We start from the raw sequence: 16,445 nt of genomic DNA on the forward strand, positions 1-16,445 counted from the left end.
CCTTTTCTGATGCCCTTAGCATTTTAGTCTGTGCCAGGATGGAAAGCAATTTGGCGACCGGCCTTGAGATTGGATTGCTAAGCTGTTTTTCCCACAGCGAGTCCCCAGCTTTAAGAACTGAGCCATGTACCATCTGACTAATGCATTTTAACACTTAAAATGCTGGCCTGCTGTACAACAGACCTCTGCCGCCCTGTAAATTTGAAGTCTTTACTACGATTGAGCCTTTTGAGCTTGTAAGGGGTAGCCGACGCTCGGCAGACCTCTGGATTTATAGCACTTCTAATTTGTGCCTTGCACGTCTTTTTCTAGATGCTTCTATTGCATATTATAGTGATTTGTCCTGAAATTCTTTTGCTCTAATGAGCTGCATCATGGCGAGCGTTACTGAACTATAGACGGGCTTAATCATTCGGCTAACGCTGACTTTTATTTCAGCACCGCGGACAGCAATCCCTGCCTTCTGCTTTGAGGCAGGCAGTTTTTCCTGTTTAATAATGTAAGATTGACCTGCATATGACTTCGACCTTGTTTTCCCAACACTAAGCAGTGAACTGATTAATTGCACAAGTCTGTGTGTCTTCTCTCTTAATAATACATGTTTTTAAGAACTGCTTTAAAAAACATAAAATATCAAACCCGTATAGTAGTTAAGTCCCAGCTATTTTTTTTAGGGTACTGGTTTTTGGGCGTCAATCCAGTTTGTCCAGATAACATTTAACCCGTTGTGATACATTGTATAAATTATGGATTTCAGCTGCTGCGGCATGAGTTTGGCACCTGACTTAAGTTACATCCAATGATGCATTTTACTTAACGTAAATGTGAGTTTTTAGTGGCCCTAGCTCAATTTCCACACTCGGACCTAGTCATCGTTATACCCAGCTTCAAGAATTGTACTAATACGTGTATATATATATATATATATGAACAAATGTCAAAGAATCAAAAAATGTAGGTGTAATTGTTTCTAATGCAGTGTTTAAAATAAGCAATGTACTTTTTTAAAAACATTGTTTTACTTAATGCAACATTCCCATGGTACCCAGTGCTTCAGAGGCTCAAAACTGTTTCTTTTTAGTAATTCAGTTTCTTTTTCTTTCTTTTCTTGTATGTTTTCCCAATTTATAGGTGTTGCCGACTAATCCAGAGGAAAGCTGGCAAGTTTACAGCTCTGCTCAGGACAGCGAGGGTCGATGTATATGCACAGTGGTGGCGCCACAACAGACCATGTGCTCGCGAGACGCTAGGACGAAGCAACTCAGGCAGCTATTAGAGAAGGTGAGATGCTTTTATTGGCCCACCTTGCTGGCAGTCTCTCTCGCTCATAAAAATTCCCAACACAGCATCTCGAGTTACTCCGACAGTGAAATTTGATATTTTCGGGAACGCTGGGAAATGCGTTTGCACTTTGAAATCTAAATAGACTTTGACTTTGCAAATAATCTCAAAGTCTTCCTTTAGATTGGTGGACTGTATTGAAGGTGGTTAAGCTGTTCAGCATCAAGCTGTTTGTAAAAAAAATAGCATAACATTTTTTGCAGCCTGCAGAGAAGTCCTGCAGTGTACCAGAGCTCAACCAACATCTTCCTCTCTTCCTGGTTGTAGAAATGCAGCCAGCGTACTTTAAGACATTTTAGCGTTTCCATAGTCAGAAGAGCTGGAAAGGTTTTTTAATATTCCAGTCCTATGTCTGGACTGACGAGAGTAAGTTTTCTATGTCAGGTAAATACTGGTGTTGGAACAGTGGGAAAGGTAAGTAGGGCAAATTGAGCTCATATATATGTAAACTTTGGATAGTGAGGGCTAGCTTATGTTGTCTACAATGGCCACAAAGTTCTGGAATTATGATATGTTCTAAGTTAAAAAAAACATTATCATGAATGTAAAATACTATATAAGACAAAAAAAGATTATAAAAGAACACTGTAAATAGATCAACGCTAAATAGCCACCCCATGGTTTGTATCCAAGTTAGTTGTAGATTGTGTCACAGCAAAAGGAGCATGTATCAATAACATATCGGACCAGTCCATCACGCAGGGCAGCTAGACTTGTCAAATCTCTGCCAGATGTCCTTTTTGGCCTCTCTTACTGTATGTCTTGTGGCTGAAATACCTGATTGTTAGTGGTGCAAATCTCGATTACATTTTAGTCAATAACTTGCAAATAAACCAAATGTGACAAGGTTATTCACAAAAGTGTGACTTGTCAGGGATTCAAAGTTAATATTTTTGGCCAAAAAGACGAATTAGAAAAACTCCAAGTCTGTTTGACTATAATGGCCTACAATTGTAAACATTCTTAAATTCACTTAAAATTTCTATACTCGTAAGAGAACAAAATAAACCAGCATTGGCTAACTTGTGCATTTGATTTTGAATAAATTGTGATTCGTCGTTTTGGGGCGATTGGTGGTTATTCTGAATTTCATAACTACGTAACACTACATGGACCAATCATGGGGAAATGGACTATCAGTGTACTGCAAGATATATATAAAATCTATTTTGAAGTAAACTGCTTGCCCAATTTTAGTAGCCTTTTTGCTCATCTGAATCTCTTTTCCCAAGATGAACGCATGTGTGAAATTCATCTACACTGAATCACCACATAAATCGCAAATCGACAGACACATTTTTTTGTTGTTGTTTTAATTGGTTTGGCCTAAGTGATTTATTTTAATTTTTTTTGTCCTGAACAAGTCTAGCAATTGACAATGTTTAAATATATTGGATATGGGTACTGAACGCAAGTGACTGACAACCATAAACAAGCCGGTTTTTAGCCATAAATATAGTATATAGTTGTTATAAACATAAGGCTATTTAACTGTTAGAAAAATTCTAGCAAACTTCTAGAACTGAGTCTTTCTCTTGAGACCTCTGGACCTTGTAAATCCATGTAGTCATCCAATACATAGATTAGTGTAAAAAAAAAGAGTTGATGTTGAAGATAATTACAATGGTTTTTACAATGGTGGCAGTATGTCTTTCAAGCTGAGTTTCGAGCTAAAGTGTAACATTTGCTACTATGTCTCATTGATGGACGTTGATTGGCCATCGACCAGTTTTGTGAAAACGCACTGTAAGCAGTTATTGGCCTCACAAACGCTCGTTGACTCCGGTCACCTATAATCTGTTACGTAATGTAATCCTCGAAAACATTTCATTTTAAAAGATTAAAACAGTATAATATGTTTACTACTAAAAATATACTATAGGTAATTAATTTCCCAACAAACATATGAGACAAAAGAGGGATTGTATATAAGAGGATCAAAAAACTATAGTCAATCGGGAAACTTTGCTAGTCCAAATACTAATGTGCAAATAGAAAGGATGGATTATGTTGTGGGTTAAATGCCAACTTAGCCATGGAAATGTTTAACCTTGCCTATATGATAAATAAATGGGATACCTGCTATTTTGCAAGTCAACATAAATTCTATAAAAATGTATATATTGTAATATATTCAAAGAATTGCACTTTTGATTAAACACTTGAAGTTTTTCAGTGACGTGTGAATTTCCATTCATTCGCACTTTTAGGCCAACCATTACCATTACTGAAATAATACAGTTTCAAAAATGCCCTGTTTCTGCTATTTTGCCAACTCAGTTGTTTTTCCAAACTCAGTTACTTTGGTTTAACTTTTCAACTCTCTTTTAATCACCTGGAGTTAAGTCGCCGTTTATGTTTAGTAAATAAAGTCTTGCGGTTTTCTCGTTATTTCACAGGTGCAAAACATGTCCCAGTCAATAGAAGTATTGGACAGGCGGACTCAAAGAGACCTGCAGTACGTAGAGAGGATGGAAAACCAAATGAAAGGCCTGGAATCTAAATTCAAACAAGTGGAAGAGACACATAGACAACACCAGGCCAGACAGTTTAAGGTGTGTATGCATTCTCGATAGCATCCAATATGCTACATTGAAAAGTTAAGGCTATAATTGTGTTTACCTGTGTGTAATACCTCAGCCACAGGGGGACGAGGGAGGACCAGAACATGAACAGAATCAGCAAGTATATTGCAAAATATAGCGAGACAAATACAGAAACATACAATGATACAATATACAACTAGGGCGATACCAAAATTGTGTAGATTTGACAAGCTAACTGCAAATTAGGGGCACAAAATTGCCAAACTGAAAAAAAACAAAACAAAACATTCAATTCACCTCTTTTTGCCTGTTCGTAAAATGCACTTCGGCAATCAACACATATCTCAAACAGGAGAGAGTTCTATCAAGATCTGGAAGTAACGCAGTCAGTCATAACCCTTACTATACTTTCCATAGCAGTATAGAGCTTATCCCACAAATCTCTTTACATGTGTGTTTTATATGGGGATTCTGGGAGTTGTAGTTCTGTTGTCTGCTTTCTGTTGTAGAAACGAACAGCTGAACTACAGCCATAAGGAACCCAGGCACTGACCTCCCATACAGTTGGAGTTGCAGTTATTGGAACTAAAAGGGAAACACTGCAGTTTGGAAGGAATGGGTAGAAATAGTGGGCTTAGAAAAAGATTAGATTAGAAAAAAACATATGCAACGTAACCCAAACTACACTCTGCACCTACCCATGTCAGTGCCTAGAATATGCATTTCATTCAGTCACAGTATAATTGATCCATTATAGCCTCAGCATATCTGTCGCTGATCACAGTGTCTTGACTTATCACCACCATGGGTTAAAATGGTCATATTACATTAAACATTAACAATTAACAATTAACATTAAGGGAACACATGTGTGCGTTATTTTCCTGAAGTGGTGTTGGTGCTCCCCCAATCCGAGTGCATAAAAAAATTGGTGCAGGAATTAGAAAAAAAGACGATTCAATTTATTTCTCAAATTCCACTAGAATAACTGCTATCACTCCTAGTAAAATGAAATGAATCACTAAGGCATATTAAAAAAAAAAATGGGGCCCAATTTAAATAATTTGAAAACATCCAGGTGGGTTTTTAAGTTCTTTCTGTTCACTAATGGAGCTAACTCCACTTTAACATATATTAGTTTTTTTTACGTGTACTTTAAGCAACTTCCAGGTGTAAACACATGTTTAAATTTAAGGGACTCCCCAAGCACCATAACGATCTTTGCTGATTGAATATGTTATGGTGCAATGAGGTCTCCTGTACATGTCTCCTCATTGTGTGACGAATAACTGCAATGATCTGCAAAATTGCTGCAGTTGTTGGCACACCCTCATAGACATTACAGAGGTAAGTTTAAAAAAAAGCAGTGGGAAATACACATAAATGAATCTTATCAGCAAGTTATAGAATCTGTTACCTTGCACAGTAACTTTATTCATGTCTAAACATGAATGAAGCTACTTATGGTCCTTTATAGGATTATTTTAGAACACTCAGAGATTACAATTGAAGAACCAGGATTGATCGCAACTTACCATAGGTGCCAACGGTCACGAATTGGCTGTAGCAGTCCCGCATTTTGAGGTACTGTTCCAGCAAAAATTGATCCCGGGAATCTGTCCCGCATTTTGAAACCTGCCAGCTGAATTCAAAATGCGGGAGGCAACTGGGAATCAGGACCAATCATGGAGTATTTCAGCATGATCTGCCTGCCTACCCACGTTAGGGGAGGGCCCACACTTTTAATGAGCGGACATGCCTCCTTTGAGAACTGTACACCCCCCTCCCCCCTTAGATATTAATATCTCATTAGTTGATCTTCAATACTTCATTCTCAAGATATTTTTAACTCCAAAGAAAATTGACATACCTCAATAATTTGATTGTAATTATTTTAAAACTTGTGTAGTGTTTCCCACCACAGTAGAAATGCGACCCTAGCAGATCTTATATGTTGTTATTATTATTATTATTGCCATTTATATAGCGCCAACAGATTCCGTAGCGCTTTACAATATTTTGAGAGGGGGGATGTAACAATAAATAAGACAATTACAAGAAAACTTACAGGAACAGTAGGTTGAAGAGGACCCTGCTCAAACGAGCTTACAGACTGTAGGAGGTGGGGTATTAGAAACATTAGGACAGGAAATATCAAGTAGGAGTGAAGCAGAGCTGGAGGAGAGAGCAAAGCACTGTCCCATAGGAGAGAGCAAGAGACAGGTATGTAAGGGAGAGATTACTCTGGGAGGCCATACGCTTTCCTGAAGAGATGGGTTTTAAGGCCCTTCTTAAATGATTGAAGACTAGGGGAGAGTCTGATGGCGGTAGGCAGGCTATTCCACAGGAGAGGAGCCGCCCGCAAGAGGTCCTGCAAGCGCAAGTTGGCCGTACCGGTGCGAGCAGCGGTTAGGAGGTGGTCACGGGCAGAGCGGAGGGTACAAGGAGGGGCATACTTCTGGATCAGTGAAGAGATATAAGAGGGGCTAGAATTGTTCAGTGCTTTAAATGTATGGGTTAGCACTTTGAATTGACTCCTATAGGATACAGAGAGCCAATGTAAGGACTGGCAGGGGGGTGAGGTGTGAGAGGACTGACTAGAGAGGAAAATCAGTCTAGCTGCAGCATTCATTACAGACTGTAGCGGGGCAATACGGCTTTTGGGGAGACCAATCAGGAGAGGGTTACAGTAATCCATGCGGGAAATTACTAGAGCATGGACAAGCTCCTTGGTAGCATCTTGCGTGAGAAAGGGGCGGATGCGGGCTATATTTTTGAGTTGGAACCTACAGGACTTGGCAACAAACTGGATGTGAGACTCAAAGGTGAGACCAGAGTCAAGTATGACGCCAAGACAGCGCGCTTGCAGGGATGGACTTATGTGGATATCACTGACTTGAAGGGAGAGCGAGAGAGGAGGATCAGTATTAGGAGGAGGAAAGACAAGGAGTTCAGTTTTAGAGAGGTTACGTTTGAGAAAGCGTGACGACATCCAGTCAGAGATGGAAGAAAGGCAAGCAGTGACACGTTGCAGGACGGCAGGGGAGAGGTCCGGGGAGGAGAGGTATATCTGAGTGTCATCAGCGTACAGGTGGTAGTGGTATCCAAAAGAGGCAATAAGTTTTCCAAGAGAGGCAGTATAAAGAGAAAATAGAAGGGGACCAAGGACAGAGCCTTGGGGAACTCCAACCGAGACAGGACGTGGGGAGGAGGTATCATTAGAAAAGGAGACACTGAATGAGCGTTGGGAAAGATAGGAGGAAAACCAAGAGAGGACAGAGTCACAGAGACCGAGTCATTGAAGGAGGAGAGCATGATCAACGGTGTCAAAGGCAGCAGAGAGGTCAAGTAGAATTAATATTGAGTAGTGACCTTTGGATTTAGCAGAGATATATTATATAACTTGAAGGTGTGTGGCTGAAGTCACTACACAATCCTCAAATTCATTCACACTGCATTATTTATCTACACACAGAACAACAAGTATTATCCGCTCCGCCCCCGAGGAATGTTTCAAATAGAAAAGTTGTCTAATAATGGAATGCTCATGCAGTGTTCTAAGGATATTGTATTACAAGCAGATCGATAAAAGCAAAAAATTGCCATTGTGAATTGAGTAACAATTATTGTGATGGTTTCCTTCTTATGAGGTCGAAACCAGTTTTAACTTATGAGTCTCTAAAGTATTCTAAATCATACTGAAATCCAAAACCAGACCACCTGCAGATATTAATATAATATCACTTTATAAAATATCACTTTATAAAATATCTGTTTGTGTTCAAATGTTTTTTGGTTTTTTTTACAAGTACTTAAACACTGGGCCTTTCTATACCATAGAGCAGGCATAGGCAATCTTCGCCACTCCAGATGTTTTGGACCACACTTCCCATGATGCTTTGCCAGTATTATGGGTGTAAGAGCATTATGGGGGATGTAGTCCACAACATCGGGAGTGCCGAAGATTGCCTATCCCTGCCATAGAGTATTTGTTTTTTGTGTGTTATTTACCTGTGCATTTTTCATCTTAGACATATTAGCTTTGTAACACCCTTTTCTTACTCGAGAGCCAATAGGTGAAGGGCTATCACCAAAATATGCATATTTCCTCATTTTTTTTTGTGGTGTAATGAATGTAAAACCAATGCATGACTTAACACAAACAGGTCCACTATCACGTTAAAATGTTATGGTACACTATTCATTACGGAAATAGTTTGTTGGGGCATTCAATACCTTTCGTCCCAACTAATGAAAACCGACAACACTCTGGGTTGATATTATACTCAGACGCACAAACAAAAATTAGATATCATGGAAGCCACCCCTGGGTCGGGAAGATTTATATTTGGCAGTTAGTCTTATAAATAGGCTGGTGAGCCGCGTTTTGGATGTAATGAGGCATGACACTTGCTAATTAGAGAACAATGACTCTAAACATGATAAGCCTCACTGAATAAACAAGCTCTCCGTATTTTTTGAGTAGAGGGCAGAATTTAGATTGTGATCGAGTTGCGTAATTGTTATCGAGAGAAATCTTTTGTTCCTTGTTTTTCATGAAATTGTTTTTGAACAAGCTTCCAACTTGAGAAAAGCAAATTAATCCAGTTGGTATTTGAAAGGCTTTTTTTAAATATGAATTTCAATAACAGTAAAAAAAAATTAAAAAAAATGAGTACATTAAATAGGGCGTTGTTTGGGAAACTGTAGTCGTTTTTTGGTCATTTTGCAGATCAGGAATTGCATTTTTTGCTCTTAAAGGTCACTTTATAAATTGTCAGTTGTAGCTGCCAAAAACAAATTTGTTTAATAATTTCAGAGGTTAAGTACAGTTTTTGAAACCCTATCAGTTTCATATTTATAGTTTTGCACTTTTAAAAGCTGATTTTTGTTTTTAACTATATTACCCAAGCCTTTTTTTCTCCACATGCCTAGAACAAAAATGATGATTGGTTGTGCTTAAATAGTTGTCCTGCCCACCAATTCCTATTCTGGCAATTTTGGACCAAATCAAAATGTTTAAACAATATTCAACTCATGGTAAAAACAGGAAAAAAAAAAAATATGAAGTACAGTCTTACACTAGGGTTTCTTGTATATGCCATTTTTCTCATAAAATAGCTATATTTTATCATCAGAAATGCTGTACAGCAATCAGAAATTCCAAAATAGGCACAAACCTTATTTTACCAATTTTAAAAAGATTATTATAAGTTAGCGTAAAGAGCAGGCAATCCAACAGTCCCAATTTAGGGGTCGTGTCACGCCATCCCCCTTTGGTTCCCTGATGTCAAGCATCTCGGAACACCAGAGATTACTCCCCGGACAGCACAGCATTAGGGCACCATTAGATGTGCTTGCGCTATGCAGTGGGCACTAGGACTATATAGGAAGCAGTTCTGCAGTGCACCCTGCATGGTCCTGAAGGCTGAGGATCTGGCCAGGCATCCTGTTAGTTAGCAACCTTTCCTGGGTTAGTGATACGGGCCCCACCCAACCCGTTCCTACAATATAATTTATAGAATATGATGAAGAGTATGGAAATAGAGACATTTAAATGTCATTGCCGCATTTCTTTCCAGACAAATATCCTGTCCATGTAAAATCCTTCCAATGCATTAGGTTGGTAGATTATTTTGAAAGTTGTAGTACTCCCAGTACGGTGTCTGGGAGGCCAGAGTTCGACGACCCTAATATAGAAGGTAGATTCTCTGCCTTGAGTGCTGAGTGACTGTCCGCATATAAAACACCCCTCTCCGTTTGCTCACCCTAATTAAGCATGCAAACCTGGGCGGACTCAGCATATTTGTTCTGCGTTATTAGGTTTAAGAAAAAAAAAATGGCTGAACGGGGATGTAATTTGAATTGGCTCAGTTCACAGAGTAGGTGGTTTTGCAAGATACAATTTTACGAAGAACGTGATATTTAATATATTTTAATAAAAGGGAAATGCAATCATTTATCCAAACTAGCAAAAGTATGTAGAGGAATGAAAAATAGCAATTAACATGATAAAAAAATTGTAATATTCATGCCTTTGCATACAAAGGCCCCCCTAACAGTTCTGAATTCCCACGTCCGGGGACACAGCGGATCGGTCCTCCACATCAAAACGCAAGCATATCATAAGATGCGTTTGTGCTGTGAATGGACATTAAGATCCTGCAGAGAGCACTTCTGCAGTGCATCCTGCGTAGTCTGGGGGGCTGGGAGCCAACTAACCCTTTTCTTAGTGTTCCCACCTATTATAGGCATCACCAGTGACAGGAGTCATTTGTAGAGGCATGCGCTAAACGGTTTTTAAGTTTGTAAACAATGTTCTTGTTTTTTGCAAATTTTTTATATAAGTAATATTTCTCTCTCAATATTTATGTTTATACATAGGTTGTAAAATAATGGACAGATATGCACATTATTTTTAATTGTGCAAAAAAAAAAGTATTATTTTATGGTAGGATATTTCAGTAAGTAAAATGACTTTGGGATGTATTTTCTAAATAGTTATTTGTCTTTGAAAAGTGTCAATTTGCTGCAATTCACCATTTAGCGGACAGAACTGGCTTACACTTAATTACAAGTTTACGTATGAATTTTCATTAATCCACATTAAATTTAAAGCAATTTTTCAAATTCCAGGTCAAAATGGCTGAATTGAAAACTTAACTAACTCAGATTTTTTTTTTCCATTTTAGTTTTTTTTGGCCTTAAATCTAACGTTCATGACATTCACACTTTACTTTAGTATATAACTCTGTAGAGTTTATTTACTAAGCGGTAAATTATAATGAGTTGATAACTAACTAGTCTAATTGCGGTTAAAATAGGCAGTTAGAAATTTTTTAGCCTTACATTTTGAATCTGTTCAATTTTGGAGTTTATTAATTAACCCTGCGTGTGCAGGGCGGGTAAAGTAAATAGTTGCACTTCAGACGAGGGAATTGTCGACGACAGGTTGACTATATACATTGTCATTTTATGCAGCTGTTATTTAGAAATATCACGGGCAGTGTTATTCACAAACGCGAGAGATGTTGCAAATGCAAAGTGAAATCACACTGGATTTCAAATTTAAGGTCAAATCAGCTCAAATGGAAACGAGTTTGATTTGGAGAATGTTTCACGTTTGGCCTTAAATTTTACATTCACTTGGGAATTCCTGGAAATTCAAATTTAAGTGAATAACTCTGTGCGTAGCCCTGTGAGAGACACAAATTGATTCTTTTGTTCGATATGTATTAATTTTGCAAAAAAAAAATAGCAAAACAGAATTAGTTGATAAATCTTTAGAACGCAAAAAAAAAAATCCCTTCTGCCGTAAATAGATTTTAGTAGATTTACCTCCTTGAAAAAGAGGTAAATAAATTTGAAAAAAAACCCTCTGTTTTCTCCTAAAATTCCCATTCCCCCTCCAGTTCTCTGTAAAATCCATATACTTTGCATATAAGCGTAATAGAAACAATTAAGTGCCTAAGCAATATTTAAAGGTGCAGCCATCCAAACAGATTAACGCGTGTGAATGTAGATCATAGAACACTGTGCTAGTTTATAGCATGACATTACCATTGTACTCTTTCTGAATCCGTTTACCACTTAACACTAATTAATGGACAATACTCCTTTAAGAGTTTGAAATTGAATGAGCTGAAAGGCACAGAAGATTTTAGAAACCTTAAATGATATCTCCTTTCTATGGGAGAAACGTGCATATTAGGTATCATTTTCCTTTAAGAGATTACTGATCAGGCCTCAGCTGCTGCATCGCTAATGGACTGCCCTCCATCTGCCATGGAGACACAACACTGGCAAAGCATCATGGGAGGTGTAGTTTCACAGCAGCCAGTAGAACTAGCGAGATGGTATTAATGTCTCGGCATCTGACATTAGTCTCGTTGGCTTATCTTTAATTGATCCCACAGGGGAAGACTCCGTTCTGGAAAAAAAGCTTAGCTTGAGCTGTAGAGCATTGTACGTATTGCTTTAGAAATCGCATCCTCCTGCCTTTTCGAGAAAAATTCTAATAACAAGTGTGTAGTGTTTTATAGCTCTACTTCATTAATAGATATTTGTAGAAAATGGTATCGTAAATATATATTGCTATACTATGCAACAAATTATCGTTTTACTCATGTCATTTCATGTGTGTAGCTTATTATGGCCTCGATTTTAATATTTTTTGCATGAGCTTCTAAAATGATTTTTTTTTTAGAAATATTAAAAATATATTATCATAAAAAAATGATATCAATATATCAAATACATTAAAGGACCACTATAGGCACCCAGACCACTTCAGCTTAATGAAGTGGTCTGAGTGCCTGGTCCAGCAAGGATTAACCCTTTCTGCTGTAAACATAGCAGTTTCAGAGAAGCTGCTATGTTTACCTTAGGGTTAATCCAGCCTCTAGTGGCTGTCTCATTGACAGCCGCTAGAGGCGCTTCCGCGCTTCTCACTGTGATTTTCACAGTGAGAAGACGCCAGCATCCATAGGAAAGCATTGTGAATGCTTTCCTATGAGACTGGCTGAATGTGCACGTGCGCGGCTCATGCCGCGCATGCACATTCAGCCGAGGAGGAGGAGAGGAGGAGGAGAGTCTCCCGCCCGGCGCTGGAGAAAGAGGTAAGTTTAACCCCTTCCACCCCCTGAAGCCCGGCGGGAGGGGGGCCCTGATGGTTGGGGCACCCTCAGGGCACTATAGTGCCAGGAAAACAAGTGTGTTTTCCTGGCACTATAGTGGTCCTTTAAAATACTAAAATATCTTTTGAAATATTAAAAATATTAAATCATTTGAAAAGCGTATTAAAAAAATATTACATCGAGGCCTATGACCATACCAAAAAAACTTTTCCCAAAGAGAGTGGACATAATTACTGATTTGGGACATAGCACTCTTCTTTGTCTAATTCTGCTTAAATCCATGTTTCTTAATCACCTCCCACTTTTCCACATATGGCACACTTCTTTGGCAATGAAAGTCAATTTCCTGACTGAGTAGGAATGGTAAGAACCCCAGGTCACTGAGATACTGATCCACAGTTGTTCTTTTAGACAGTTATGAACACAAATAGGATCCCTATGATTTATCCTATTGGCTACAGGTTTTAAGTCTTTTCTGTGGTTCCTCTGGGGCAGTGTTACTTTCTCTGTGCAGGGGAAGTACAATGTAACTCCACCCACTTTTTGTGCATTCATTGTTTATTGGTTGCTATTATCTGTGCAGTTTCTCTGCCCAACAGGCCTAGATCCACTCCCCTTACCCATGATACGGTTTTATGATGATTTCTCGAGCTTTTTGAAATATCCGGCTTTCTAGGAGGTGGGGTTCAAATCATATTGCCTTTGACTTACTAAAGAGCAGGAACAAACTTAGAACCAGATACGATGCTAGTATCAATTGCAATTTAGCATTTATAGAGCCTTAGTTTGGAACACGCATATACATAAATAAAGACAAAGACATATACTTACTCATTCACACACTCAGACTATAAATACAATCACAGAAGCGACAATACAAAAAAAAATAGCATATTGATTTTTTTCCAAATATTTTAAAATAAATAATTGAATTTTTTTAAAAAAAATATTGAAAAATGCAAAAAAAAAATGCAAAAAAATCCAATGGTTTTGTTTTTAAAGCAGTCCATGATATTTTGTTTCTGAATGGTTATTTGTTTATGAGTTAGGTTAGTATTTTAGCTCTTCAACAGTATTTCATTTTCTTGCTTACAGGGCTAACTTAACTTGCAGTGACTGAAGAGGCAGTTATCTCCCAGATTACCTTGAAAGAGAGACACAGAGCATTTGGGCACCTTTTCATAATTTTCTTTTATTTTTTTATTTTTTTTTAATTTTAATTTTCCCAATTAGTGCTTTATCACTAAGGAAACCTTGAACACGTTGAATTCAAATCTTCCTTTGCATGCGAATGTAGCTGCATTTCATGAAGAATTTTTAACCTTGTCAATGCATATAAATATATATATATCTCTATTTTTTTCTTTTTTCTTTTTTTTAAAAGAAAGAAATCTTTGTGTATGTGTTTTAAAAGCATGTAAAAAGAAGATGTTGCATTTGGAAAAAAAATACAAAACGACTAATAAAAGCCTTTCCCAAATACGTGGTATTTCAGACTGTTTAATACGGTATTTCCTATGCATTTGATGTGTAAATGTTGCTTTTTTTTGAGGGGTTTAAACACAATGACACTCACATATGAAACAAACAGGACATGAGGCAGGCATACACCACGCAGGCATACGTCAGGCTGGCATAAAACACACAGGAAGCGTAGAGGCAGGTAGGTAGGCATCAGGCAGGTAGGGAGGTAGGCACAGGGCAGGGTGTTACCAAATTTTGCATGCAGAGCACTGAACCAGCTTATTTTAACCTTGCAGGCAATAAAAGCGAAAATGGAGGAACTTAGACCTCTCATACCAGTGTTGGAAGAGTACAAGGCCGATGCAAAATTGGTATTGCAGTTTAAGGAGGAGGTCCAGAATCTGACGTCAGTTCTAAACGAGCTACAGGAGGAGATTGGCGCCTATGACTACGAGGAACTGCAGAGCAGAGTGTCAAATCTTGAAGAAAGGCTCCGTGCATGCATGCAAAAATTAGGTAGGCATCGGACACAATTTGACCCCTGCATCAGACACACACACGCTACTTGTAGGTAGTGGTGCCCGAAACAGCGAGCACCGTTTAAAAACACTCACCAAAAAATTACCAAGAGCCTAACACTGTCTATATGCTGTGTTTACATATCTTATTATGGCTAAGTTCTTGTAAGATGTCTTTAATTAGATGTTTATTTGACTCTCTATCACATAATACTAAGATGTGACTGGCGACCTCTTTCAGGTGACAAGTAAAATAGTTCCACCTGTTCTTCAAACATTGCTGGACTCGTAGTGAGGTGTAGTTTGGACAAGGGCCTAATGTTTAATTGTCTACTATACATGCCTCCAGCATAATTCATTTTAAGGCATGTTTTTTTTAAAACAATTGTTCTTAAAACAGTGTACAAAAGCCCATGTTTTATTGATATCCAATGGAGAGGTATTTATACACAAGCCATTGATTACTGGTTTGAGATTACTGTTAAATTATTTCCACCCTAAGTTTTTAACAGAGCCTAGAGACAGTTATGTTTGCAAATGTAATTAGTAGAAAATATTCAAGGTGAGCTTTAATACTGTCACTTTAGAAGTGTCAGCTACGCTCCCAATACATTACTCGAATGATGCTACTTTCGACCACACTGCAACAATGCAAACATAACCAACACAAATGTAATGATCCTCAAAAAGACTATAGTAATTAGCAAGCTTAACAACAAAAGCAGAACACATACTGATGTATAGACACATTCTAATTTGAATTTTATACTGTCATTTTTAATATCTCAATTGATTGTATTCATTTTCATGTATGCGTTAGATTTGGGAGAAATGATTGATGCTTTGATACATTTTTTACATCGGAATTCTAAAACCTATTAATCCTTGAGGTCTAGGGAAACTCATTGTGTATTACTCACGAGCGTGACCTTTGTCAATGGTTCTTTTGTGGTTTTGATGTGCTTTGCAATGAGCCAAATTTCAAAGCCATTAATTGGCAGTTCTTGCTGTCAGCAGTATGACCACCTGCTTAGGTCACCTTTAAAGAAAACAATAGTGTTTGCCAAAATGGAAAAAAAATGCAAAAATCAGTTCAGCAGATAAAATCCTAGCTTGAAGCACCTTCAGGACAGCTGATATAAATATTTATATTGTACATAATCATTCATTATAATGCGCGTAAGTCCCGAGAAATCCTTCTCCCACGTATAGATGAGTAGAGTCCAAGCACATTGTATTATTCTTGTTGTTAAATAAATATATGTGCATTATATGTGCCCACTGTTAGATAACATGATTCTGTGAAATGCTCACACAAAGGAATTTGCGGACATATATGATTTGAAGATGCAAATACCCGTAGAAATGGCTGTTGTCTGAATGAGTTCTATTATCCTTGCAGTTGGCACAACAAGAGTTTTAATTAAAAGCATTTCTCAATTGAGTAGATTAAAGGGCTCTGGTTAGAACAAAACAGGCAATTTTTTAGGCACAATTCCCTCTAAGCCCTGTGTAGCTGCTGCTAAGAAAACACTCATTCTATAACACCAGACTGCAAAAAAAGAAACAAAAAAACAAACTTTGGTGATGTTCTCTAATCTGGAATCGTAGAGAATTTACTAAAATTGCTACGGTAATTCTTGGACACACAAAATCTGAAATAGTCGGATATGTTTTCCAGCTTGGCTGATTTTATTCTTTTTTTTATCTTCAATGCAATATATCTCCTGGATTTGTGAATAACTCCAAATGGTGGAGCATCTCAACTTTAAACAAGACATTTATAATAAGGAACCTTTTCTTAAAGGAAAACTATCGACCCTCACAGCATTCTCTCTCTGAGCGCTGCCAAAGTGATGCCTGATTTGGAGCAGGTCTAATCCGACTGAAGATGAGTCTGCTTTGCTTGGGAGCGGTGACATCGGTCATCTTTGCCAGGT

The 16,445-nt window shown here is 37.9% G+C and overlaps 1 protein-coding gene across 2 annotated transcripts in view; it reads left to right on the plus strand.

The window, feature by feature from the left end:
• The window catches only part of OLFM1 (olfactomedin 1), a 66,932-nt gene that overhangs the window by 23,059 nt on the left and 27,428 nt on the right, over positions 1 to 16,445 (plus strand). For both annotated transcript variants that reach the window (XM_063432855.1, XM_063432854.1), the window contains exons 2-4: positions 1,132 to 1,281; positions 3,741 to 3,896; positions 14,284 to 14,503. In XM_063432855.1, the coding sequence (XP_063288925.1) occupies positions 1,132 to 1,281; positions 3,741 to 3,896; positions 14,284 to 14,503 (526 nt within the window). The remainder of the gene's footprint in view (positions 1 to 1,131; positions 1,282 to 3,740; positions 3,897 to 14,283; positions 14,504 to 16,445) is intronic.

Source organism: Pelobates fuscus, chromosome 9 (assembly GCF_036172605.1).
Source record: "Pelobates fuscus isolate aPelFus1 chromosome 9, aPelFus1.pri, whole genome shotgun sequence".
Taxonomy (NCBI): domain Eukaryota; kingdom Metazoa; phylum Chordata; class Amphibia; order Anura; family Pelobatidae; genus Pelobates; species Pelobates fuscus.